The following is a 25,742-nucleotide window of genomic DNA, read 5'->3' as shown; positions in this document are numbered from 1 at the left end:
CATAGAAAAAGATGATGAAATGACGGTTTGAAAAGTTGGTACGGTGGAGAGAGGGAGGACCCCAAATGAAACTGTGAACTCACTGATAAAAATTTGTGTGTGCGTGTCTGTGTGTGAGACGTTGTTTCTGGTTCAACAAGACACAGACTTTTTGGCCAGCCATCAGGGTGCGCTTTTGGTTCAGCTCTTCCACGCCGGAACGTAGTTTTAGAGATTGCATCTCTACAGATTGACTCCTGAAGACATTCCTCGCTTTAATGTCCCAGTCAAAACAAAAACAAAACAATCCTCCAGGGTAGGATTAGCTGGGGTGGGATGTATAATATAAATACAATTTTTTTTTAATCAGTAAAACAAAGAGGATTAACAAAGAGGAATGTCTTTTGGTCTTAAGAGGAAATTTTCCCCCATGGCTCAACTCACCCTATATGAGTAAGCAAAACCGATGCACCAAGAAAAGCGTTTATAATTACAGTGTGGACCGCTAACCACAAACACGCTGCCCAAAAATCATATAAAAGGGCTCCCTTTTCTAGACTCTTCCACCAGATCCACTTGACTCTCTCCATCTTCTGACATCTGCTCTTCAGAGTAGTGAGTATGCGGGGGTTTATTTTTGCCGGAAAATTCCTTCGACCGGTTGATTCTCTCATTGGTACTTGGGTCTCAGGTACTTGGCTGTGCAGCATGGCCTTTCCCAGTTTGAAGAGACACTTGGCCAACAGTCTGAGGCTAAGAGGCAAAGAAGGAAGGCCCATAGCCAGGGAGACAGACCAGGGACAGACTGCATTTGCTCCCAGTGTGGAAGGGATTGTCGCTCCCGAATTGGCCTTTTCAGCCACACTAGACGCTGTTCCAGAACCACCTTTCAGAGCGCGATACCAGAGTCTTTCGAGACTGAAGTTTGCCAACTAACTAACTAACTTGGGTCCAAGCATGTGTTTGCATTTATATGTTTTACCCCTGCAGAATGACCCTTTTAGAAGATCCCCCCTCCACAGGCAGAGGGACACTTGCTGTGAACAGAAGGGGACCTGAGGATCAGGCTACCTCCTTGGGATCATAGAAGGTGTCCTTGGATCTTCTTCTCCATAAATGTGAGCCCAGTTCTACGCATGTCAATTCCTTTCTGTTTTGTTTTCAGGCTCCGCCCCACCACACCATGACTTCTTGTGGTCCAGCCTGCACCGTCCCGTCTTGCGCCTCCATCCCAGTGGTTGGTCTTGGCTCTTCGGGGCTGGGATTGGGCTCTGGAGGTCTCCGCTACGGAGGCCTCAGCTATGGTGGTCTCGGCTCCGGAGGTATCGGCTACGGTTCCGGAGCCTTGGCTGTTGGGAGCACCAACTCAGGACAGCTGGGCACCCTGGCCGGGATCATCCCCCAACCCATCAACCAGATCCCATCGTCTGAGGTTGTTATCCAGCCACCCGCCTCCATCGTGACCATCCCGGGAGCCATCCTCTCCGCCAGCTGCGAGCCGGTCTCCGTGGGAGGCAACACCCCCTGTGCCGTGGGTGGTTCGGGAGTCATAGCTAACCGGGGGCTCTGGTCTGGTCTTCTGGGGAGCCGCTTCGGGGGACACCTGGGGGGCAGAAGCAACGTGTGTTTACCCCCCTGCTAAGTTCCCACGGACTGTCTCCACGATGAAACGGACGATCCACGGCCGAGCACCCAGGTCTGGGTTTTGATAGACAACGCTAGCTGATGTCAGTTGGGGCTGTGGGTCAGCCTGCTCCGCAACCCCCAATATCAGACCCAGATGATCTATCCTGCTTCCCTTTGCAACCTGCACAGCTTCTGCTGAGTTTGAGCATTAATCTTAGCCATGCTGAGCACCCAATGTCCTCTGTGAAACCTGTGCAACCAGGTGGGGGGGGGCACTCTCTGCTTGCTGCCATTTTCCACTCTGTACCTCTTGAAATAAAAGCCAATTATGCATTGAAAATGTTGATGGGTGCTTCTGTTCATTGATATCTGTTCATTGCTGTGTCGGGGCACCAGGGCTGAAGGGGTCAGGAGCACCATGATAACCAGTGCTGACCCCAGGTTGCTGGAGACAACCCATGTGGCCCCCCTAGTGTGTACCTCACACAAAGCCTGGGCGATGCTTCCTTGCTACCACTGCCACAGGTAGTGTGGAGGTTCAGAGGTCATCCTAGCCATTTGAGTGCTCCAGTCAGCCCCAGTGTGCCCGTCTTGCCTAGACGCCTTGAAGAGGGGTTGGGACAAATTTCTGGAGGAAAAGTTCATCATGGGTTTCAAATCATGGCAGATATGTGCGAAGTAGACATAGGCTGCCTCCAACTGACAGATTGGTGCTGGATAGGCGCTAGATAGGTGTTAAATAGGTGCTAGATAGGTGTTTGATAGGTGCTAGATAACCTCTGCTAACTGAGTAAGAGGCACTTTTTCAAGTGGGTGCTCCTCTTTTTTTTAGCAAGGGGAGAGTAACTGGCCCTCCTCACCCCAGGAGTGTCTTTTCTAGTGGCTGTCTGCTGGGGTTCTTTTGCATCTTTTTAGATTGTGAGCCCTTTTGGGATAGGGAGACATTTAGTTATTTGATTTTTCTCTGTAAACCGCTTTGTGAACTTTTTGTTGAAAAGCGGTATATAAATACTGTTAAGAATTAATAATAATAGATAGGCTCTATATAAGTGTTAAAGAGGCGCTGTATAGGTGCTAGAAAGGCACTAAAGAGGTGTTAAATAGGCGCTATATAGGCATTAATTAGGTGTTATGTAGGTCTTAGATAGGCGCTATATAGGTATTAGATGGGTATTATGCTGTTGGCAACCTTCAAGACTATGGTATCGCGCTCTGAATGGTGGTTCTGGCACAGCGTCTAGTGTGGCTGAAAAGGCCGATTCGGGAGTGACAATCCCTTCCACAACTGGAGCAAGTGCAGTCTGTCCCTGGTCTGTCTCCCTGGCTGTGGGCCTTCCTTCTTTGCCTCTTAGCCTCAGACTGTTGGCCAAGTGTCTCTTCAAACTGGGAAAGGCCATGCTGCACAGCCTGCCTCCAAGCGGGCCGCTCAGAGGCCAGGGTTTCCCACCTGTTGAGGTCCACTCCTAAGGCCTTCAGATCCCTCTTGTAGATGTCCTTGTATCACAGCTGTGGGCTACCTGTAGGGCGCTTTCCTTGCACGAGTTCTCCATAGAGGAGATCCTTTGGGATCCGGCCATCATCCATTCTCACGACATGACCGAGCCAACGCAGGCATCCCTGTTTCAGCAGTGCATACATGCTAGGGATTCCAGCTCGTTCCAGGACTGTGTTGTTTGGAACTTTGTCCTGCCAGGTGATGCTGAGGATGCATCGGAGGCAGCGCATGTGGAAAGTGTTCAGTTTCCTCTCCTGTTGTGAGCGAAGAGTCCACGACTGGCTGCAGTACAGAAGTGTGTATACAGGTATACAGAAGTGTATAGGCATTATATAGGCGCCAAATAGGTGTTAAATAGGCACTATATAGGTATTAGATAGGTGCTACATAGATGCTATATAGGTGAAATAGGTGCTATATAGGCATTAAGTAGGTGTTATGTAGGAGTTAGATTGGCACTATATAGGTATTAGATACGTGCTACATAGGCGCTGTATAGGTGTTAAATAGGTGCTATCTAGGCATTAAATAGGTGTTATGTAGGTGTTAGATAGGTGCTATATAGGTATTAAGATAGGTGCTACATAGGCGCTATATAGGTGTTAAATAGGCACTTTCAATACAAAGTGCATTCCAGTGATATGTTTTATTTTTGCAGGGTTGCAGGCCTGTGTGTTGCACTGGTGTGTGAATGATTGCATGTTATTGCTGTGTAGGCAATGCATTTTCCATGGCATGCAGAGATGCATTTATTCTGTGCCAATTATCATTACGTTGTTTTACAGCCAATGATGCATCTTTCAAAAAAAACCACATTATTTTCTCTTCATGACATTTGGGGGAGTTTTAGGTCTTTGATGTTTCTCCAGATCCTTTCATTTTGCCCACCAGTACAGATACCTGACATCATTGCCCCCGTTGAAAAAACAGTCGCCCCCCCCACCTCTAGAATCCTGGCTACGGGCCTATGGGGAGTACATTTCTTTACTCCTATTCATTTGAAGGAGGCACAGAGACACACATGCCCTGGATTGGCAAGGAGCCAGGAAGGGGTGGGGCTTCCATCCACTAGAAGATGGATGAAGAGCTCTGGACTTCATCACAGATATTGGATCCTATTTCCTGTTGTATGGTCAGCAGCAGAATCAGCCACCCTCTCAGAAGGCTGGATGCTGGGGCTCTTCCTGAGCCACACCTGTTGGCTTGCAGCCTTCCACTCAGAACAGTGACTCTCTTCCATAAACTCTGGGAGATGGGTTCCTCAGAGCATGGGCAAAGCGTTCACACGCACGCCAAAGGTCAACCTCTTGAGGTTTAAGAAGGACACGTCTAATCCCCCCTCCCCATTTTTAATTCAGAGAAAGCAGTGCCTATGCTGCTGGACATCTGGGGAGCCCCCCCCCCCCAGGGATAGGGAATAGGGGGCTGGAGATCCAAGAACCAGGCATTGTAGGTTAGATCAGTGCAGCAAAAGCTTTATTGAGAACGTCAAAGAGGTGGTGCAAACCATCACGGAAGAGGCAGCTTAAAGACAAATAAATACAGGGGAAGGGCAGAAGACACGCGGTCCAGAGGACACCCAGAGGACGTGGAAAGGGGGAGAGTCCAGTGTTGGGGCAAAAGCTCCTGCTGATTTCAGCAGCGGTTCCTCTGGTTCAGCTGACTTGGTCCAGTGCTGGAGTGTTCAGAGGTGGGTCTGACCCACCGATGGGTCTTCCTGGTCATCTCCATCATCATAAGGCTGTTCCTCTTGGCTTCGGTGTGTTTAAAAGCAGGCGCTGCCACGACGGCCCAGGAAACCCCTCCGTCCAAACAATCCCCTCCTCTGGCCGTAGCCCCAGCCGCCGTAGCCCCAGCCTCCGTAGCCCAGACCGCCGTAGCCCCCGCCCAGGCCTCCGTAGCCCAGACCGCCATAGCCCAAGCCCAGGCCTCCATAGCCCAGACCCCCATAGCCCAAGCCCCCGTAAAGGCCTGCTCCACCAAAACCTGATCCTACAATCCCAGAGCCACCCACGGCGCAGGGAGTGTTGCCCCCGACGGCCACGGGCTCGCAGCTAGCGGACAGGATGGCCCCTGGGATGGTCACTATGGAGGGAGGGGGCTGGATGACCACCTCTGCCGGTGGGATCTGGTTCACGCAGGAAGGGAGGACTCCAGCCAGGGTGCCGAGGTTGCCGGAGGTTTCGCCGGCACCATATCCGTAACCGAGACCTCCGTATCCGTAACCGAGACCTCCGTATCCGTAACCGAGACCGGAGCCCCATCCCAGACCTCCGTAGCCCAGGCCAAGCCCTCCGTAGCCACCCCCGAGACCTCTGGAGCCAAGGCCATAGCTGGAGCCAAAGCCAACAACGGGAGTGGAGGCACAGGATGGGATGGTGCAGGCTGGACCACAAGCTGCCATGGTGTGAGCGGAGAGGGTGTCTGCAAGAAGAGTCGAGAAGGAGAAACGCATGAGAACGGCATCTGGTGTGACTTCTCTCCTGCCGCCCTCATTCTCTCATTGTGGTAACATCACAACTCTAGCCAGGAAGCAGATGTAGTAAGTGATAGAGTAGCCATAGGTTGGTGGTAAACCCCATGCCTTGCCTGAAGGAGGTTCCAGGTCAAATCCTGGCATCTCCAATTAAGGAAACACATGCTGGGAGAGGCCTATCTCTCTCTCTCTCCCTGAAATTTTGGGCCATTCCTTCCAATCAAGACCTGACAATAGGGGACCAAGATCCCCACTCAGTCCAAGGCTCAATGGGTCACACTCCAGCTGCTTCATGGGGATGAGGAAGCTGCATTTCCCCTCATCAGCTGGCAACCTTCCTCCCTGAAGACAAGGGTGCTGTCCCATTTTCACCGAGTAGTGCTTTAAGTTAAGAACTGTTGACATTCCCAAGATATTGCCCAACAAGGATTTAAATACCAGTCAGCAACCAGGAGCAAACACTACCTACCACTGGCCTCTATACCCATCAAGACAAGAACTATAAGAAGGCGTCTGAGATGGAAAACAAGAACATGAGAACATCCTTGCTGGAGCAGACCAAAGGTCATTCTGCTCCACCATCTTGCTCCTTCCTGGGTTGCCAACCAGGCACTTTTTGGAAGCCCCTCTTGCTATCACTCTCCAAGCCTTTGGCAATCAATGGCACATGACCCTCAACCTCTCCATGTTCTAAGCAAGAAAGGTCCTCAATGGAAGACCCCTGTGGCCCCAGATTAAGGAGAACCCCTACCAATTTTGGAGCGTCCCTCAGAAAACAGACTTACCTGCTCCTACGAGAAGATGTAGCGAGGACAGGAGAGTCGAGCGAAGCTGGTGACAGGTCTGGGAGCAGGTCGGGCTTTTATACTGCTCGGAGAGCATCCCTGATGTTTGGGACACACCACACCTTTCCTGATAACACTTGGCCTGGCTGTCAACAAGGTCCTTTTCATGTGCCCAAATCTCATTACTAAGCATGGTTAAGCTGCTGTCATAAGTCAGCCTTAATAATCCGACACGCATTTAATGGTTCTCTCTTCCTTTTGTTAATTTGCTGACTGGGGTTTGACTCTGGGGAAAAACAAACCCAGGAATCAGAGAGTCCCCGAGGGAGGAAGTGGCATCATCAAAGCTCTGGGATCATCACAGGGGGCTTGAGGGCAGAAGGGGCCCCACACTGGAGCATGGAATTCCTATTGTGGCTGCACAGCCTTGGCTCCGCCATGGGTTCTGGGGCCAATCCAAGGTGTAATTGGTTATCTTCATGCCCCATACCTGGTGTGGCTAAACCTGCTTCCCATAAGAGCCACAGACGATAAACTTTGGTGTCTCAGAGCCGCAAGAGAGATGTTGGAGAGTCACAATATTTAAGAAGCATCAAAATTCTTAACTGTATGTACTCACCATGTCAACAAGTCCCAGTTTGGCCACCCCGTTCCTATAAGGTTGGCACCACGTGGAGAGAAGTGGGATCCCAGAAGATACCCCTTTAGCTGGAATGACATGTGGACCTCCAGGGTCTGAAACATCTCAGGATCTGTGGCAGGGATGGAAGCTCCATGCCAGGGGTGCTCAATAGGTCGATCGCGATCGACTGGTCGATCGCGAGGGCAAAATGAGTCGATCGCGGAGCTGCTCCAGCTGTTCCTGCAGTTCCGCGGCTCGGCCGGCAGGTGGCGCCAAAGAGCCGCCTTCTGGGTTCTGAGGGTCCACAAAGGAGGAGCAGAGGTTGGCAGAGATGGTTACACTGCACGCAGCTCCGGCGTCCCCTTCGCCGCCCACCTCCACTCCATGCCATGTTCTGGAGATGGTGAGGGTGGAATGGTCAGTCCCGACTGAAAGAATGCTGGATTCATCTCAAATTGGGACCATATTGGGGTTTTTCATGATGCAAGCAGGGCCAGCCCAACTGCAGTGGTTGCCTAAGGTTGCATCTCGGTGTGTATCTGCGGGAGAAGGCTCTTCTTGGTCCATCTTCTTACCTCCATCTTCTCCCTGAATCATGAGGGAAGAGTGGGGCGGGCGAAATAGGGATATGAAGGGGGAGAGAGTGCGGAGTAAGGACACTGGAGAGTGCAAGGAGCAGAGGTTGGGGAATGGAGCTTTGGGTGAAGGGCTTCATTTTGTGCACCCCCTCTGGATATCTTGAACCATCTCCCCTTAAAGTCATCGATGTGGTTGATGTGAGTCATCAGGAAGTGCACACCAAGCTAGGAAGACACGAGGCCAAATACCCGTGACATCCGAGCATAACATGATGGCTGCCATGTGGAGCTTTTGCCATCTCCAGGTTGGTTCAAGTGCCTTCATGTGGAGGTCCAGGCAGCTAGAGAGACTTGAAACTACACATCTAGTTCTATGGACAGTTGGTAGAAGCACTCAGTCCCCACCCCCTACAGAAAGAATGGGTGCATTTCCAGACATTAACAAAAAACTTCAAAGGATCTCCACCAACACATCTGTATGAATCTGAGGAACTCCTTGCAGCAGGATCTGGTGATGGCACCTGACCTGTGTATAAGGGGACTGAGCAGATTTAGGGAGAAAGGTTCATCCCAGGTTACAAGCCATGAAGACTGTGTGCAGCCTCCGGGCCTAAGAGATAACCTATCTCTGAATGCCAGGCACAAAGTGTGGCAACAGGATGCAGGCCTTTCCCAGAGGCATCTGGGGGGCCAGCGTGAGATGCAGGAAGCTGGACTGGAGGGTTCCTTAGCTGCTCCAGCAAGGCACTGAAGTTGTCTCTTTGCCATTTATGCAGTTCCCACAGGGGAAAAGTCCACATCTTACCACTCTTTTGTCAGGAGTTGTGCAAGACTCTGGAACCTCTTGCACATGGAGATGAGGTGCCAATGTGGGGCAGCCTGATACTGTCATTGGCACTGGGGTGGTCCAGGGTGTTGGGGGAAGCTGGATGGAGCCACTGGGGGGGGGGGGTAGAGACACTCAACCATCTCCCGCCACCTGTGGATCTATGGAATCCTGGGGTCCAGGGTTTGGGACAGCCAGGCGGGGCCTCTAGTGGGCACAGAACCTCAACCAGTGCTCCTGCCACACAAGGGCCAATGGAATCCCAAAGCCCAAGCAGAGATTCCCCATGTTGAAGTGTCATAGGAGGGGCTTTGTGGGTCCTTAAATGCCTGCTTCTCCCCACACCCCAGGAGACACTTCCATAGAGAGATGGGAGGTCTCCCAGTCAACGGCCGGCACTGGTGTTGGGGGTTTCAGGGCTCCGCTTATCCAGGGGAGCCGCTGATGCTCTCGGTCTGGGATCAGCACCTGGCTCAGCCAAGGCTTGGCGCCTCTCCCAGCTCCCCAGAATCCTTAGCATGCAAGCAGAGCAGTTTGCCGAGAGCCTCCCCGGTCCGGCTGCCTCAGGCCCCGAGTCCGCTTGTTGTGGCTCCTGCAAACAGGCAAATAAGCAAAAGCATTTCTGCAGAAGAAGGAGAAGATCAAAGGGTCCCCGAGCGAGTGTCTTCATGAGGTGCTGACAAAGACACTCCATCTTTGTTGGCAGTCATTAAAGTAATCCAGGGGCAGGATGCGCTTTGCCAATTATTTGCCTTGCCTGCAAAATTAATGCCCTGGGCCAAAAGGAGCGTCTTCCAGGGCCATGAGGGGACGTGGGCAAAGCACTATAAAAGGCTCCTCCGGCCCGAGAGCCTCCAACAGCTTCACTGACAGCCTCCCCAGCTTCATCTCTCGCTTTCTTCTCCTTGGTAAGTCCAGGCCAGAAGTTCTGGGTAAGTCAAGGGGTGTCTGCAGGACGTGGGTTGCCAACACTCCAATGGGCAAGGACGTTTTGGAGTGGCCACAGTTCATGTCAGGTCTCTACGGTCTTCCATATTGTTGCCAGATCTCTCTGCATCTCTGAGGCATCCTCTGAAATTCAGGGGTCTCTGTCTACCCTGGGGGAAGAGTCTTGGCATGCAGGTAGAATCCCAGGTTGTGGGAAGGGATCTTGGAGGGCATCTAGTCCAGCCTCCTGCTCTTGCAGGAAACTGCCACAGCCTCCCTCCAGCCTCTGCTAGAGGGTCACACGCATAGTCAACCCTGGTTTGAGTAGCGCCCACAATGCACTCCTCACTTTTGGGCACGGGGCTCAATTTGTCTACAAATGGCCACTGGAGTCCCCTGTAAGCCGCCTTGTTCTGGAAGGTTGGTCTGTATCCTTTGATTCAGATCGTCAGCATGACAGGAGGATGAATGAGTAATTAATTAACTAATTGGAGGATTGGGGGCTTGAAGGGTGGAGAACAGCAGGTGGAGGAGGAGTCGGGAATAGGGCAACCATTGTCAGTAGCTCTGACATCCAAATTTGAATCCATTTGATTCCAAATTTGAATCCAGTCTCCATTTGAATGCCATGGGGCAGGGTTTCTCAAACTGTGGGTCAGGACCCACTTGCACTCTTCCCTTCTGGGTGCTGCCAGCATCCTGCACACAGAGATTCAGGCCATCAGCCTGGCTGCAGGATGAACACCAGAGAGGGGCGGAAGGGCAGAGGTGACCATCATTCAGACATCAGTAGGGAGGCTCTTCAAACAAGGTTGAGAAGAACGAAGGATCGTGAGTGAAGGGACTGGGTTTAGGGTCTCTGGAAGTCGGACCTCATTAGTAGGGGCTTGAAGGATGGGGAACGGCAGCAGGAGGCCGAGGGCAGGGAATAGGGGAGCTGATGCAATAGCTGAGGACTCTGCAGCGACAACATCTCCTGAGCGTCCCACTGAACGTATCCTTGTGTCCCCTGATGCTTGTTTCAGAGCCCGCTCCATCCCACCATGGTTGACTGTGGTCCATCCTGCACCGTCCCATCCGTTGCCTCCGCCCCAGTCGTGGGCTTTGGATCGGGAGGTTCTGGAGGTCTCGGCTATGGCTACGGGGGTCTCGGATACGGCCCCGGCGGTCTCGGATCCGGCCTCGGGGGTCTCGGATCTGTCTACGGGGGTATCGGTTACGGATACGGTGCTGGCGAAACCTCCGGCAATCTCGGCACCCTGGCTGGAGTCTTCCCTTCCTGCGTGAACCAGATCCCACCGGCAGAGGTGGTCATCCAGCCCCCTCCCTCCATAGTGACCATCCCAGGGGCCATCCTGTCCGCTAGCTGCGAGCCCGTGGCCGTCGGGGGCAACACTCCCTGCGCCGTGGGTGGCTCTGGGATTGTAGGATCAGGTTTCGGTGGAGCAGGCCTTTACGGGGGCTTGGGCTATGGGGCTTTGGGCTCTGGAGGCCTGGGCTGGGGCTCCGGCCTGAGGAGGGGTGGATTGTACGGAAGGAGGTCTATCCTGGGTCGCCGTGGTAGCGTGTGCCTCTAAACCTACAAGAAGATCCCTACGACGACAGGAATGGCCAGGAATGGACACGTACGATGCAGATCCCCTATCGAATGTCTAGGGCTGGAGGCAGAAGAGCTGAGCTCCTCGACCCTCCAGTCAACAGCTCGTGAATGAGCCTCGTCCGTTCCCCTTCTAGTTCTGAAAGTCTCCAGACCAAGGACCACCTCAAGTCTTTCGGTCTCTTCTCCTCCCCCCACTTTATTCTTCAGCTCCTCCATCTGCAATTGTGACTCCTTTTCCCATGTTCAATAAAACGCATGTTGTCATCTATCACAAGTCTCATGGGTGAAACTGCGTCATACGGCCCCAATTCCAGAGCTGTCCTGTCTGTAGCTTTGAGGATTCTGGGTAAGCTGGACCAGGAGGGGACCTTCACCGTCTCACAGTGAAAGGACGAGGAGAAACAGCCACGGGAGGGTATAAAGCAGGGAAACACAGGAGCCCTCCCAGAATCTCCAGGTGCATTACTTGGGACTTTCTCTTGGTGGGGACAGGGACGATGGTGGTCATCCAGCCCCCCCGCCCCGTGGTCACCATCCCATCTGTCACTCGTCTCTTGGGTGATGTTGTGTCGTACGGTCCTGATTCCTTAGCTGTTCTTTCTTTAGCATCCAGGGAGGCTTCTGGGTAAAGTGGACCAAGAGGGAACCTTCACCATCCCACAGTGGAGGGCGGAGGAGGAACAGCCACTGAAGGGTAGGGAGTCTTGAGGCACAGGAGCCCTCCCAGAATCTCCAGGTCCATCACAGGGGACTTCCTCTTAGCGGGGACAGAGTCTGGATGGATCATCGATGATGCATGCTGGAGAGACTCGCAATCAGCCCCTGCAAGGCTCCTCTCGGTTTGGTCTTGAGGACACAGGACACTGATGGAGCCCTTGGCATCACGTGCCCCCCACTCAGACCTCCCAACATACATGGGCTGGAATGGGCTAAAGCTGCTGGCTTTAGAGCTCAGACAGGCTGTGGGATGAGCCGGCCCAGCAGAGAACATGTTGGCCGGGCATGTTGCCAGGGGGCGAAGGTTCCCTTCATATATGGAGAGAAGGGGCAGATCAGCGGGAGGAAGAAGCCAGGAGTTATGAGCTCTACGTGCTCACCAGTTCCACTACAACCACACAACACAGCATTCTTGTGGCCCTACAGAGAGGTGGCACCTCCACCTACTGGGTGTGTCTCTCTCATGGGCCAGTCTAAGGCACGTTCCTGACACTCCCAGATCGGCCCAGGGGACTTGTGCAGGCAGCACACACCTTCTGGATTGCTCTTAAAGGCTGCCATCCTGTGCACCCTTACCTGGGAGCAAGCCCCACTGAAGAAAGCGAGGTGTGCTGCTGAGAAGGCCTGCATAGTAATGGGCAGTGGGTCAGCTTAGTCATGCACTGGGTCCCCAAGTTAGGAACACGCAAGTTACGGAGTGCTGTGTTGAAGATTTTGCACAGATGTACACCACTCGTTGTGGTGATTTGCACAGGCACAATTGTGCTGAGTCAGCTAGTTTGATTGGCATCCTTGCCAACTGGGAACTGGGAGGCTGAGGGCCCCATCCTGCCCAACTCTCCAGCACCGGTGCAGGTGTGATACTGCCCTGAGTGAAGGGAACAAAAGTCCTATGACCTTGAGGAGGTCTCCGTCACTGCCCAGCACCACCACAGAACGGCATGGCTGCCTCCATCCTGGAGAGTTGGGCAGGATCAGGCCCTTGATTTCCACATTTGGGAAGGAGTGAAAAGCGTCCTTTGGCGCTCACCATCTTCTCACGCCAGAACGATCCCCCGTCTTCAGCTGGCAGAGGTCTGGACTGCACCACCCACATCAGCCCGGGGTGTGTTTTCATGCCGTGTTCGGCGTGGTTTCTACTGGAAAAAGCTTTCCAAAACGCAACCTCTTCCCCCCTCCCACAGCACTGCCACAGTCCAAAGTGGTACAGCCTCCAAACTCTGCTGACTTATTCTGCCCCCCCCCAAAACAAATTCTGCATAAATTGGACCCATTCTCCATATTATAGGAAGAGGAGGGCGACACCATGTGAGACTTTTGGGGACGGAGCTGCAGGTTTTCCAGTCCTCCTGCATTAAAAAATCCCGGCAAGGACCATGTTAGGTCACCAGGGCGAAAATGTCACCTGCTGTGTGCAGGCTGGAGGGAAACAGTCACGCTGACTTTCTTGGGACTCTACCACATCTGCCCTCTGCAGGTCTTCAGCTCCTACACTTGCTGACACCGTTTCTGGGCAGGCAGGAGAAGTTCTCCTTTCCCAACCAGAAGAAGTCTGTGCTTGCTTGAGTCAGACCCACTCTGATATCGGGTGTGTTTTTCAAAGGGTTCTTTCTCTGGGTTGGAGAAGGAACTCTGCACATGCTCAGTGGCACTCGAGCCTCTGCCGAATTTTTGGAAGCACCAAGCGGCATATCTCAGCTCCAGGGAAAAGAGGAGGGAACCGCTTTTAAAATGCACAGCTCCATACCTGACGCAGAAGGCGTGGGGGTGACTGCTCTTTTACTGTGGCTCCTTCCATAGCAGCAAAACCCCTGGAGTCATAATTTCTAATTAAGCCTCTGCAAAGACTTGCTCGTTTTCCCTCCGCCAAGTGGATGTTCGGAGCTCCTGCCGACTTCCCTGCCAAAGAACATTCCCTGAGAATGTTCTGGAATGAGATCACTCCCAAATTCTTGGCTGCAGTGTCAGTTTGGAGAGTCGGACTGCAGGGTCTACCAAACTGGCTGCGGTTCCACAGGTGTTGCGTTCTCCCACTTAGACATGCGGCCATCAGGGACGCTTATACATTCAGATGGTTCACGTTGAACGGGACGGTCCCTGTTTTTCTCTTCCCAAATCCTTGGTTGCAGCATCCGAGAGTCCCACAGCGTGGCGTACAGAAGAGGCTGCGGTTCAACAGGCGTTGCTTGTCCAGCTTAGAGATGCAATAATCAGGAATGATTATACATTCAATGGTCGCATTTAATGGGATGGTCCCTGATTTCCCCCTCCCTAAGGGTCACCTCGGCCCTCCTTGATGCTCCCAGGCTACACCACTGAACCATTTAGCATCTTTGAACGTTGCTGAACCTGCTCCTGAAACAATGTTCAGATCCAGAGGAATCTGAAGGACCTCCTCCTATGTAACCCTCCTCTTCCCCTAGAGCTGTGAGATAGGGCCCTGTTTAGGATACCACCACCGTCTGAAGCCAAGGGGATGATGAGAAGGAGCAGGGCCTTTTCTGCTCTGGCACCCTCCCCCTCCCCCTTAAGAGGCCCTCATTAAGGCAGCTGAACGACTGAGCATCTTTCTCTATTGCTGAACCTGCTCCTGGATCAGGCAGAATCTTCAGGACCTCCTTCTCCCATGTAATCCTGCACACCCCCTACAATAGTCAAATAGGGCCCTGCTTAGGGTACGGCCACCATCTGAAGCAAAAGGGAAGGTCTTCTTTCTTGACAGCCCCCAAAAGATATTGGAGGTTCTGTTCCAAACAGCAGCCTCCATAAAAGCTCAGGTTCCTACCATGTGAACAGGTTCAGGCCCAACTCTGCGATAGGCGGATACACTTTACCAGAGAGAGAGAGAGAGAGAGAGAGAGAGAGAGAGAGAGAGAGAGAGAGACTAGGGTCACCTTTTAGAAGGAGACATTTTCCTTGGAGGAGCAACTCCGTTCAAAGTACCCGTGCTAAATTATGCAGGGGAAGGATAGAGTGGATAGGGAGATGCTCTTTACAATCTCACATAATGCCAGAACCAGGGGACATCCACTAAAATTGAGTGTTGGGAGGGTTAGGACAGACAGAAGAAAATATTTAATTACTCATAAGAACATAAGAACAGCCCCACTGGATCAGGCCAGAGGCCCATCTAGTCCAGTTTCCTGTATCGCACAGCGGCCCACCAAATGCCCCAGGGAGCACACCAGATAACAAGAGACCTGCAAGGCCTCCTGGGAATTGTAGTTAAGGACATAAGAACAGCCCCACTGGATCAGGCCCTAGGCCCATCTAGTCCAGCTTCCTGTATCTCACAGCGGCCCACCAAATGCCCCAGGGAGCACACCAGACAAAAAGAGACCTGCAAGGCCTCCTGGGAACGGTAGTTTAAGAACATAAGAACAGCCCCACTGGATCAGGCCAGAGGTCCATCTAGTCCAGCTTCCTGTATCTCACAGCGGCCCACCAAATGCCCCAGGGAGCACACCAGACAAAAAGAGACCTGCAAGGCCTCCTGGGAACTGTAGTTTAAGAACATAAGAACAGCCCCACTGGATCAGGCCAGAGGCCCATCTAGTCCAGCTTCCTGTATCTCACAGCGGCCCACCAAATGCCCCAGGGAGCACACCAGATAACAAGAGGCCTGCAAGGCCTCCTGGGAATTGTAGTTAAGGACATAAGAACAGCCCCACTGGATCAGGCCCTAGGCCCATCTAGTCCAGCTTCCTGTATCTCACAGGGGCCCACCAAATGCCCCAGGGAGCACACCAGACAAAAAGAGACCTGCAAGGCCTCCTGGGAACTGTAGTTTAAGAACATAAGAACAGCCCCACTGGATCAGGCCAGAGGCCCATCTACTCCAGCTTCCTGTATCTCACAGCGGCCCACCAAATGCCCCAGGGAGCACACCAGATAAGAAGAGACCTGCAAGGCCTCCTGGGAACTGTAGTTTAAGAACATAAGAACAGCCCCACTGGATCAGGCCAGAGGCCCATCTAGTCCAGCTTCCTGTATCTCACAGCGGCCCACCAAATGCCCCAGGGAGCACACCAGATAACAAGAGACCTCATCCTGGGGGCCCTCCCCTACATCTGGCATTCTGACTTAACCCATTTCTAAAATCAGGAGGTTGCGCATACACATCATGGCTTGTACCCCATTCCTCCAGAAATTTGTCCAATCCCCTTTTAAAGGCGTCTAGGCTAGACGCCAGCATCACATCCTGTGGCAAGGAGTTCCACAGACCGACCACACGCTGAGTAAAGAAATATTTTCTTTTGTCTGTCCTAACCCGCCCAACACTTAATTTTAGTGGATGTCCCCTGGTTCTGGTATTATGTGAGAGTGTAAAGAGCATCTCCCTATCCACTCTGTCCATTCCCTGCATAATTTTGTATGTCTCAATCATGTCCCCCCTCAGGCGCCACTTTTCTAGGCTGAAGAGGCCCAAACGCCGTAGCCTTTCCTCATAAGGAAGGTGCCCCAGCCCTGTAATCATCTTAGTTGCTCTCTTTTGCACCTTTTCCATTTCCACTATGTCTTTTTTGAGATGCGGCGACCAGAACTGGACACAATACTCCAGGTGTGGCCTGACCATAGATTTGTACAACGGCATTATAATACTAGCCGTTTTGTTCTCAATACCCTTCCTAATGATCCCAAGCATAGAATTGGCCTTCTTCACTGCCGCCGCACATTGGGTCGACACTTTCATCGACCTTTCATTGGGGTCCACCACCACCCCAAGATCTCTCTCCTGATCTGTCACAGACAGCTCAGAACCCATCAGCCTGTATCTAAAGTTTTGATTTTTTTGCCCCAATGTGCATGACTTTACACTTACTGACATTGAAGCGCATCTGCCATTTTGCTGCCCATTCTGCCAGTCTGGAGAGATCCTTCTGGAGCTCCTCACAATCACTTCTGGTCTTTACCACTCGGAAAAGTTTGGTGTCGTCTGCAAACTTAGCCACTTCACTGCTCAACCCTGTCTCCAGGTCATTTATGAAGAGGTTGAAAAGCACCGGTCCCAGGACAGATCCTTGGGGCACACCGCTTTTCATCTCTCTCCATTGTGAAAATTGCCCATTGACACCCACTCTCTGCTTCCTGGCCTCCAACCAGTTCTCAATCCACGAGAGGACCTGTCCTCTAATTCCCTGACTGTGGAGTTTTTTCAGTAGCCTTTGGTGAGGGACCGTGTCAAACGCCTTCTGAAAGTCCAGATATATAATGTCCATGGGTTCTCCCGCATCCACATGCCTGTTGACCTTTTCAAAGAATTCTATAAGGTTCGTGAGGCAAGACTTACCCTTACAGAAGCCATGCTGACTCTCCCTCAGCAAGGCCTGTTCGTCTATGTGTTTTGAGATCCTATCTTTGATGAGGCATTCCACCATCTTACCCGGTATGGATGTTAGGCTTACCGGCCTATAGTTTCCCGGGTCCCCCCTCTTTCCCTTTTTAAAAATAGGCGTGACATTTGCTATCCTCCAATCTTCTGGCACCGTGTCCATTTTGAATCCTGGGGTCCAGGGGTTTGGGGAAGCCGGATGGAGCCACTGGGGTGGGGCAGAGACTCTCAACCATCTCCCGCCACCTGTGGATCTATGGAATCCTGGGGTCCAGGGGGTTGGGGAAGCCGGATGGAGCCACGGGGGTGGGGCAGAGACACTCAACCATCTCCCGCCACCTGTGGATCTATGGAATCCTGGGGTCCAGGGTTTTGGGCAGCCAGGCGGGGCCTCTAGTGTGCACAGAACCTCAACCAGTGCCCCTGCCACACAAGGGCCAATGGAATCCCAAAGCCCAAGCAGAGATTCCCCATGTTGAAGTGTCATAGGAGGGGCTTTGTGGGTCCCTAAATGGCTGCTTCTCCCCACACCCCAGGGGACGCTTCCACAGAGAGACGGGAGGTCTCCCAGTCAACGGCCGGCACTGGTGTTGGGGGTTTCAGGGCTCCGCTTATCCAGGGGAGCCTCTGATGCTCTCGGTCTGGGATCAGCACCTGACTCAGCCAAGGCTCGGCGCCTCTCCCGGCTCCCCAGAACCCTCAGCGTGCAAGCAGAGCAGTTTGCCGAGAGCCTCCCCGGTCTGGCCGCCTGGGAGGGGAGGCCTCGGGCCCTGAGTCCGCTTGTTGTGGCTCCTGCAAACAGGCAAATAAGCAGAAGCATTTCTGCAGAAGAAGAAGATCAAAGGGTCCCAGAGCGAGTGTCTTCATGAGGTGCTGACAAAGACACTCCATCTTTGTTGGCAGTCATTAAAGTAATCCAGGGGCAGGATGCGCTTTGCCAATTATTTGCCTTGCCTGCAAAATTAATGCCCTGGGCCAAAAGAAGCGTCTTCCAGAGCCACGGGGGGACGTGGGCAAAGCACTATAAAAGGCTCCTCCGGCCCGAGAGCCTCCAACAGCTTCACTGACAGCCTCCCCAGCTTCATCTCTCGCTTTCTTCTCCTTGGTAAGTCCAGGCCAGAAGTTCTGGGTAAGTCAAGGGGTGTCTGCAGGACGTTGGTTGCCCACACTCCAATGGGCAAGGACGTTTTGGAGTGGCCACAGTTCATGTCAGGTCTCTACGGTCTTCCGTATTGTTGCCAGATCTCTCTGCATCTCTGAGGCATCCTCTGAAATGCAGGGGTCTCTGTCTACCCTGGGGGAAGAGTCGTGGCATGCAGGTCGAATTCCAGGATGTGGGAAGGGATCTTGGAGGGCATCTAGTCCAGCCTCCTGCTCTTGCAGGAAACTGCCACAGCCTTCCTCCAGCCTCTGCTAGAGGGTCACACGCCTAGTCAACCCTGGTTTGAGTAGCGCCCACAATGCACTCCTCACTCTTGGGCACGGGGCTCAATTTGTCTACAAATGGCCACTGGAGTCCCCTGTAAGCAGCCTTGTTCTGGAAGGTTGGTCTGTATCCTTTGATTCAGATCGTCAGCATGACAGGAGGATGAATGAGTAATTAATTAATTGGAGGATTGAGGGCTTGAAGGGTGGAGAACAGCAGGGGGAGGAGGAATCGGGAATAGGGCAACCATTGCAGTAGCTGAAAAAGCACGGTAGCTCCGACATCTCCAGAGCCTCCACTTGAATGCCATGGGGCAGGGTTTCTCAAACTGTGGGTCAGGACCCACTAGCACTCTTCCCTTCTGGGTCCTGCCAGCATCCTGCACACAGAGATTCAGGCCATCAGCCTGGCTGCAGGATGAACATCAGAGAGGGGCGGAAGGGCAGAGGTGACCATCATTCAGACATCAATAGGGATGCTCTTCAAACAAGGTTGAGAAGAACGAAGGATCGTGAGTGAAGGGACTGGGTTTAGGGTCTCTGGAAGTAGGACCTCATTAGTAGGGGCTTGAAGGATGGGGAACGGCAGCAGGAGGCCGAGGGCAGGGAATAGGGGAGCTGATGTAATAGCTGAGGACTCTGCAGCGACAACATCTCCTGAGCGTCCCACTGAACGTATCCTTGTGTCCCCTGATGCTTGTTTCAGAACCCGCTCCATCCCACCATGGTTGACTGTGGTCCATCCTGCACCGTCCCATCCGTTGCCTCCGCCCCAGTCGTGGGCTTTGGATCGGGAGGTTCTGGAGGTCTCGGCTATGGCTACGGGGGTCTCGGATACGGCCCCGGCGGTCTCGGATCCGGCCTCGGGGGTCTCAGATCTGTCTACGGGGGTATCGGTTACGGATACGGTGCTGGCGAAACCTCCGGCAACCTCGGCACCCTGGCTGGAGTCCTCCCTTCCTGCGTGAACCAGATCCCACCGGCAGAGGTGGTCATCCAGCCCCCTCCCTCCATAGTGACCATCCCAGGGGCCATCCTGTCCGCTAGCTGCGAGCCCGTTGCCGTCGGGGGCAACACTCCCTGCGCCGTGGGTGGCTCTGGGATTGTAGGATCAGGTTTCGGTGGAGCAGGCCTTTACGGGGGCTTGGGCTATGGGGCTTTGGGCTCTGGAGGCCTGGGCTGGGGCTCCGGCCTGAGGAGGGGTGGATTGTACGGAAGGAGGTCTATCCTGGGTCGCCGTGGTAGCGTGTGCCTCTAAACCTACAAGAAGATCCCTACGACGACAGGAATGGCCAGGAATGGACACGTACGATGCAGATCCCCTATCGAATGTCTAGGGCTGGAGGCAGAAGAGCTGAGCTCCTCGACCCTCCAGTCAACAGCTCGTGAATGAGCCTCGTCCGTTCCCCTTCTAGTTCTGAAAGTCTCCAGACCAAGGACCACCTCAAGTCTCTCGGTCTCTTCTCCTCCCCCCACTTTATTCTTCAGCTCCTCCATCTGCAATTGTGACTCCTTTTCCCATATTCAATAAAACGCATGTTGTCATCTATCACAAGCCTCATGGGTGATACTGCGTCATACGGCCCCGATTCCAGAGCTGTCCTGTCTGTAGCTTTGAGGATTCTGGGTAAGCTGGACCAGGAGGGGACCTTCACCGTCTCACAGTGAAAGGACGAGGAGAAACAGCCACGGGAGTGTATAAAGCAGGGAAACACAGGAGCCCTCCCAGAATCTCCAGGTCCATCACTTGGGACTTTCTCTTGGTGGGGACAGGGACGATGGTGGTCATCCAGCCCCCCCGCCCCGTGGTCACCATCCCATCTGTCACTCGTCTCTTGGGTGATGTTGTGTCGTACGGTCCTGATTCCTTAGCTGTTCTTTCTTTAGCATCCAGGGAGGCTTCTGGGTAAAGTGGACCAAGAGGGAACCTTCACCATCCCACAGTGGAGGGCGGAGGAGGAACAGCCACTGAAGGGTAGGGAGTCTTGAGGCACAGGAGCCCTCCCAGAATCTCCAGGTCCATCACAGGGGACTTCCTCTTAGCGGGGACAGAGTCTGGATGGTTCATCGATGATGCATGCTGGAGAGACTCGCAATCAGCCCCTGCGAGGCTCCTCTCGGTTTGGTCTTGAGGACACAGGACACTGATGGAGCCCTTGGCATCGCGTGCCCCCCACTCAGACCTCCCAACGTTCATGGGCTGAAGCTGCTGGCTTCAAAGCTCGGGCAGGCTGTGGGATCAGCCAGCCCAGCAGAGAACATGTTGGCCGGGCATGTTGCCAGGGGCAAAGGTTCTCTTCATATATGGAGAGAAGGGGCAGATCAGCGGGAGGAAGAAGCCAGGAGTTATGAGCTCTACGTGCTCACCAGTTCCACTACAACCACACAACACGGCATTCTTGTGGCCCTCCAGAGAGGTGGCACCTCCACCTACTGGGTGTGTCTCTCTCATGGGCCAGTCTAAGGCACGTTCCTGACACTCCCAGATCGGCCCAGGGGACTTGTGCTGGTCGCGCGCACCTTCTGGATTGCTCTTAAAGGCTGCCATCCTGTGCACCCTTACCTGGGAGCAAGCCCCACTGAAGAAAGCGGGGTGTGCTGCTGAGAAGGCCTGCATAGTAATGGGCAGTGGGTCAGCTTAGTCATGCACTGGGTCCCCAAGTTAGGAACACGCAAGTTACGGAGTGCTGTGTTGAAGATTTTGCACAGATGTACACCACTCGTTGTGGTGATTTGCACAGGCACAATTGTGCTGAGTCAGCTATTTTGATTGGCATCCTTGCCAACTGGGAACTGGGAGGCTGAGGGCCCCATCCTGCCCAACTCTCCAGCACCGGTGCAGGTGTGATACTGCCCTGAGTGAAGGGAACAAAAGTCCTATGACCTTGAGGAGGTCTCCGTCACTGCCCAGCACCACCACAGAACGGCATGGCTGCCTCCATCCTGGAGAGTTGGGCAGGATCAGGCCCTTGATTTCCACATTTGGGAAGGAGTGAAAAGCGTCCTTTGGCGCTCACCATCTTCTCACGCCAGAACGATCCCCCGTCTTCAGCTGGCAGAGGTCTGGACTGCACCACCCACATCAGCCCGGGGTGTGTTTTCATGCCATGTTCGGCGTGGTTTCTACTGGAAAAAGCTTTCCAAAACGCAACCTCTTCCCCCCTCCCACAGCACTGCCACAGTCCAAAGTGGTACAGCCTCCAAACTCTGCTGACTTATTCTGCCCCCCCCCCCAAAACAAATTCTGCATAAATTGGACCCATTCTCCATATTATAGGAAGAGGAGGGCGACACCATGTGAGACTTTTGGGGACGGAGCTGCAGGTTTTCCAGTCCTCCTGCATTAAAAAATCCCGGCAAGGACCATGTTAGGTCACCAGGGCGAAAATGTCACCTGCTGTGTGCAGGCTGGAGGGAAACAGTCACGCTGACTTTCTTGGGACTCTACCACATCTGCCCTCTGCAGGTCTTCAGCTCCTACACTTGCTGACACCGTTTCTGGGCAGGCAGGAGAAGTTCTCCTTTCCCAACCAGAAGAAGTCTGTGCTTGCTTGAGTCAGACCCACTCTGATATCGGGTGTGTTTTTCAAAGGGTTCTTTCTCTGGGTTGGAGAAGGAACTCTGCACATGCTCAGTGGCACTCGAGCCTCTGCCGAATTTTTGGAAGCACCAAGCGGCATATCTCAGCTCCAGGGAAAAGAGGAGGGAACCCCTTTTGAAATGCACAGCTCCATACCTGACGCAGAAGGCGTGGGGGTGACTGCTCCTTTACTGTGGCTCCTTCCATAGCAGCAAACCCCCTGGAGTCATGATTTCTAATTAAGCCTCTGCAAAGACTTGCTCGTTTTCCCTCCGCCAAGTGGATGTTCGGAGCTCCTGCCGACTTCCCTGCCAAAGACAACATTCCCTGAGAATGTTCTGGAAGGAGATCACTCCCAAATTCTTGGCTGCAGTGTTAGTTGGGGGAGTTCCACTGCAGGGTCTGCCGAACAGGCTGTGGTTCCAAAGGTGTTACGTTGTTCAACTTAGAGATGCGGCAATCAGGGACGCTTATACATTCGGATGGTTCACATTCAACGGGACGGTCCCTGTTTTTCTCTTCCCAAATCCTTGGTTGCAGCATCGGAGAGTCCCACAGCGTGGCGTACAGAAGAGGCTGCGGTTCAACAGGCGTTGCTTGTCCAGCTTAGAGATGCAATAATCAGGAATGATTATACATTCAATGGTCGCATTTAATGGGATGGTCCCTGATTTTCCCCTCCCTAAGGGTCACCTCGGCCCTCCTTGATGCTCCCAGGCTACACCACTGAACCATGTAGCATCTTTGAACGTTGCTGAACCTGCTCCTGAAACAATGTTCAGATCCAGAGGAATCTGAAGGACCTCCTCCTATGTAACCCTCCTCTTCCCCTAGAGCTGTGAGATAGGGCCCTGTTTAGGATACCACCACCGTCTGAAGCCAAGGGGATGATGAGAAGGAGCAGGGCCTTTTCTGCTCTGGCACCCTCCCCCTCCCCCTTAAGAGGCCCTCATTAAGGCTGCTGAACGACTGAGCATCTTTCTCTATTGCTGAACCTGCTCCTGGATCAGGCAGAATCTTCAGGACCTCCTTCTCCCATGTAACCCTGCACACCCCATACAATAGTCAAATAGGGCCCTGCTTAGGGTATGGCCACCATCTGAAGCAAAAGGGATGGTCTTCTTTCTTGACAGCCCCCAAAAGATATTGGAGGTTCTGTTCCAAACAGGAGCCTCCACAAAAGCTCAGGTTCCTACCATGTGAACAGGTTCAGGCCCAACTCTGCGATAGGCGGATACACTTTACCAGAGAGAGAGAGAGAGAGAGAGAGACTAGGGTCACCTTTTAGAAGGACACATTTTCCTTGGAGGAGCAACTCCGTTCAAAGTACCCGTGCTAAATTATGCAGGGGAAGGATAGAGTGGATAGGGAGATGCTCTTTACAGTCTCACATAACGCCAGAACCAGGGGACATCCACTAAAATTGAGTGTTGGGAGGGTTAGAACAGACAGAAGAAAATATTTAATTACTCATAAGAACATAAGAACATAAGCACAGCCCCACTGGATCAGGCCATAGGCCCATCTAGTCCAGTTTCCTGTATCTCACAGCGGCCCACCAAATGCCCCAGGGAGCACACCAGATAACAAATGTTTCAGACCTCATTGATAAATTAAAGATCAATAAGGCCATGATGGCATCCACCCAAGAGTTATTAAGGAATTGAAGAATGAAGTTGCAGATCTCTTGACTAAAATATGCAACTTGTCCCTCAAGACGGCCACAGTGCCAGAGGATTGGAGGATAGCAAATGTCACGCCTATTTTTAAAAAGGGAAAGAGGGGGGACCCGGGAAACTATAGGCCGGTCAGCCTAACATCCATACGGGGTAAGATGGTGGAATGCCTCATCAAAGATAAAATCTCAAAACACATAGACGAACAGGCCTTGCTGAAGGAGAGTCAGCATGGCTTCTGTAAGGGTAAGTCTTGCCTCACGAACCTTATAGAATTCTTTGAAAAGGTCAACAGGAATGTGGATGTGGGAGAACCCGTAGACATTATATATCTGGACTTTCAGAAGGTGTTGGACATGGTCCCTCACCAAAGGCTACTGAAAAAACTCCACAGTCAGAGAATTAGAGGACAGGTCATCTCATGGATTGAGAACTGGTTGGAGGCCAGGAAGCAGATAGTGGGTGTTAATGGGCAATTTTCACAATGGAGAGAGGTGAAAAGCGGTGTGCCCCAAGGATCTGTCCTGGGATCGGTGCTTTTCAACCTCTTCATTAATGACCTGGAGACAGGGTTGAGCAGTGAAGTGGCTAAGTTTGCAGATGACAACTCAGCATGTGGTTGGTCTGTGGAACTCCTTGCCACAGGATGTGGTGATGGCGTCTGGCCTGGACGCCTTTAAAAGGGGATTGGTCAAGTTTCTGGAGGAAAAATCCATTACGGTGTACAAGCCATGATGTGTATGCGCAACCTCCTGATTTTAGAAATGGGCTATGTCAGAAGGCCAGATGCAAGGGAGGGCACCAGGATGAGGTCCCTTGTTCTCTGGTGTGCTCCCTGGGGCATCTGGTGGGCCGCTGTGAGATACAGGAAGCTGGACTAGATGTGTTGCAAGGTCATTGCTTAATTGTTGTGTCCGCAGCAAATTTCAAACAAGCTCAGAGTGAGCTTGAAGAGCAAAGTTGAAAATAAACTCAAAAATAGACTCAGTAAGCAAGCTTGGTGAAAATGAGCAAACATTTATTCATTGCCAGCAATGGGCTTCTCTCGGTGGTTCAAAATGGGGAACACAGAGAGCTGTGGTCTCTCAGTGTCCCAGAGAAAAAGCAACATTCCCTTCTGGGTGTGACCATATATACCCGTGGGTTCTTTGTCTCAAGAAAACTCCAATCATATTTGTTAGAGCCTATGATGCCGGATATGGGGATTTTCATTGGCTATTGCCATATCTGGAGCATACATTTAAATATCTCAGGTTACTGTATTTGCCATTTTGGAGAACTCCTCCCCTTTCTGTAATGTCAATACTATTTCAAAAGTGGGCAGTATGCCTCTATCCTAATTTTCCCAATTACACTAATCTGGTAATAATCCATTTATTTAAATCCGTGTTTATACTTATTTTATTCAGTATTTTATCCTCTTTTCCAATCTAATTTTAATTATTTTGTAACTCATTCCTACAAGAAGTTATTAAGACATTTCTGATTGCTATAAAATCTCTCTTCTTCTCTGATATAAGTTGCATTTTTAAGAGAAATCTCTAGCTGGAGGCCTCCCTTATCGGATTCTGCCAACTTTGATATGTAGTTCATACCTGTTTTGTCAGCTTTGAGTTTGAACAGACACCCTGTTAATGAGTCTGTGCCTACCAAGATTAATTATTCTCATTGCTAGAAATATTCTTAAATTCACTATCTATTCTGGCGCCTAGGAAAGTCTGGGCATTTTAGTTAGTTGTCAAGTTTCTGGAGGAAAAATCCATTACAGGGTACAAGCCATGATGTGTATGCGCAACCTCCTGATTTTAGAAATGGGTTATGTCAGAATGCCAGATGCAAGGGAGGGCACCAGGATGAGGTCTCTTGTTATCTGGTGTGCTCCCTGGGGCATTTGGTGGGCCGCTGTGAGATACAGGAAGCTGGACTAGATGGGCCTATGGCCTGATCCAGTGGGGCTGTTCTTATGTTCTTAACTACAATTCCCAGGAAGCCTTGCAGGTCTTTTGTTATCTGGTGTGCTCCCTGGGGCATTTGTTGGGCCGCTGTGAGATTCAGGAAGCTGGACTAGATGGGCCTATGGCCTGATCCAGTGGGGCTG

General features: G+C 52.3%; 4 protein-coding genes across 4 annotated transcripts; 3 read left to right on the top strand and 1 right to left on the bottom strand.

Moving 5' to 3' along the window:
- The first annotated feature begins 1,162 nt into the window (after window positions 1-1,162).
- On the top strand, window positions 1,163-1,621 carry LOC136635285 (chorion class A protein PC292-like). The gene has a single exon (XM_066610438.1). It carries the CDS (start codon window positions 1,163-1,165, stop codon window positions 1,619-1,621), a length of 459 nt encoding a protein of 152 aa, XP_066466535.1.
- Window positions 1,622-4,865: 3,244 nt separating this feature from the next.
- Window positions 4,866-5,504, bottom strand: LOC136635284 (chorion class B protein L11-like). The gene has a single exon (XM_066610437.1). It carries the CDS (start codon window positions 5,502-5,504, stop codon window positions 4,866-4,868), a length of 639 nt encoding a protein of 212 aa, XP_066466534.1.
- Window positions 5,505-10,357: 4,853 nt separating this feature from the next.
- On the top strand, window positions 10,358-10,891 carry LOC136635283 (claw keratin-like). The gene has a single exon (XM_066610436.1). The coding sequence runs from the start codon at window positions 10,358-10,360 to the stop codon at window positions 10,889-10,891; it is 534 nt and encodes a 177-aa protein (XP_066466533.1).
- An 8,221-nt stretch (window positions 10,892-19,112) lies between these two features.
- On the top strand, window positions 19,113-19,646 carry LOC136635281 (claw keratin-like). Its single transcript, XM_066610435.1, has one exon. It carries the CDS (start codon window positions 19,113-19,115, stop codon window positions 19,644-19,646), a length of 534 nt encoding a protein of 177 aa, XP_066466532.1.
- The last annotated feature ends 6,096 nt before the right edge of the window (window positions 19,647-25,742 follow it).

The sequence above is a fragment of the Tiliqua scincoides genome, chromosome 15 (genome assembly GCF_035046505.1).
Source record: "Tiliqua scincoides isolate rTilSci1 chromosome 15, rTilSci1.hap2, whole genome shotgun sequence".
Lineage (NCBI taxonomy): Eukaryota > Metazoa > Chordata > Lepidosauria > Squamata > Scincidae > Tiliqua > Tiliqua scincoides.
Note: the sequence above shows the minus strand (reverse complement) of the source record. Positions and strands in the feature narration are given on the sequence as shown.

Excerpts from the sequence above, each read along its gene's own strand:
- LOC136635283 (XM_066610436.1), top strand. The coding sequence starts at position 10,358 with ATGGTTGACTGTGGTCCATCCTGCACCGTCCCATCCGTTGCCTCCGCC.
- LOC136635284 (XM_066610437.1), bottom strand. The coding sequence starts at position 5,504 with ATGGCAGCTTGTGGTCCAGCCTGCACCATCCCATCCTGTGCCTCCACT.
- LOC136635281 (XM_066610435.1), top strand. The coding sequence starts at position 19,113 with ATGGTTGACTGTGGTCCATCCTGCACCGTCCCATCCGTTGCCTCCGCC.
- LOC136635285 (XM_066610438.1), top strand. The coding sequence starts at position 1,163 with ATGACTTCTTGTGGTCCAGCCTGCACCGTCCCGTCTTGCGCCTCCATC.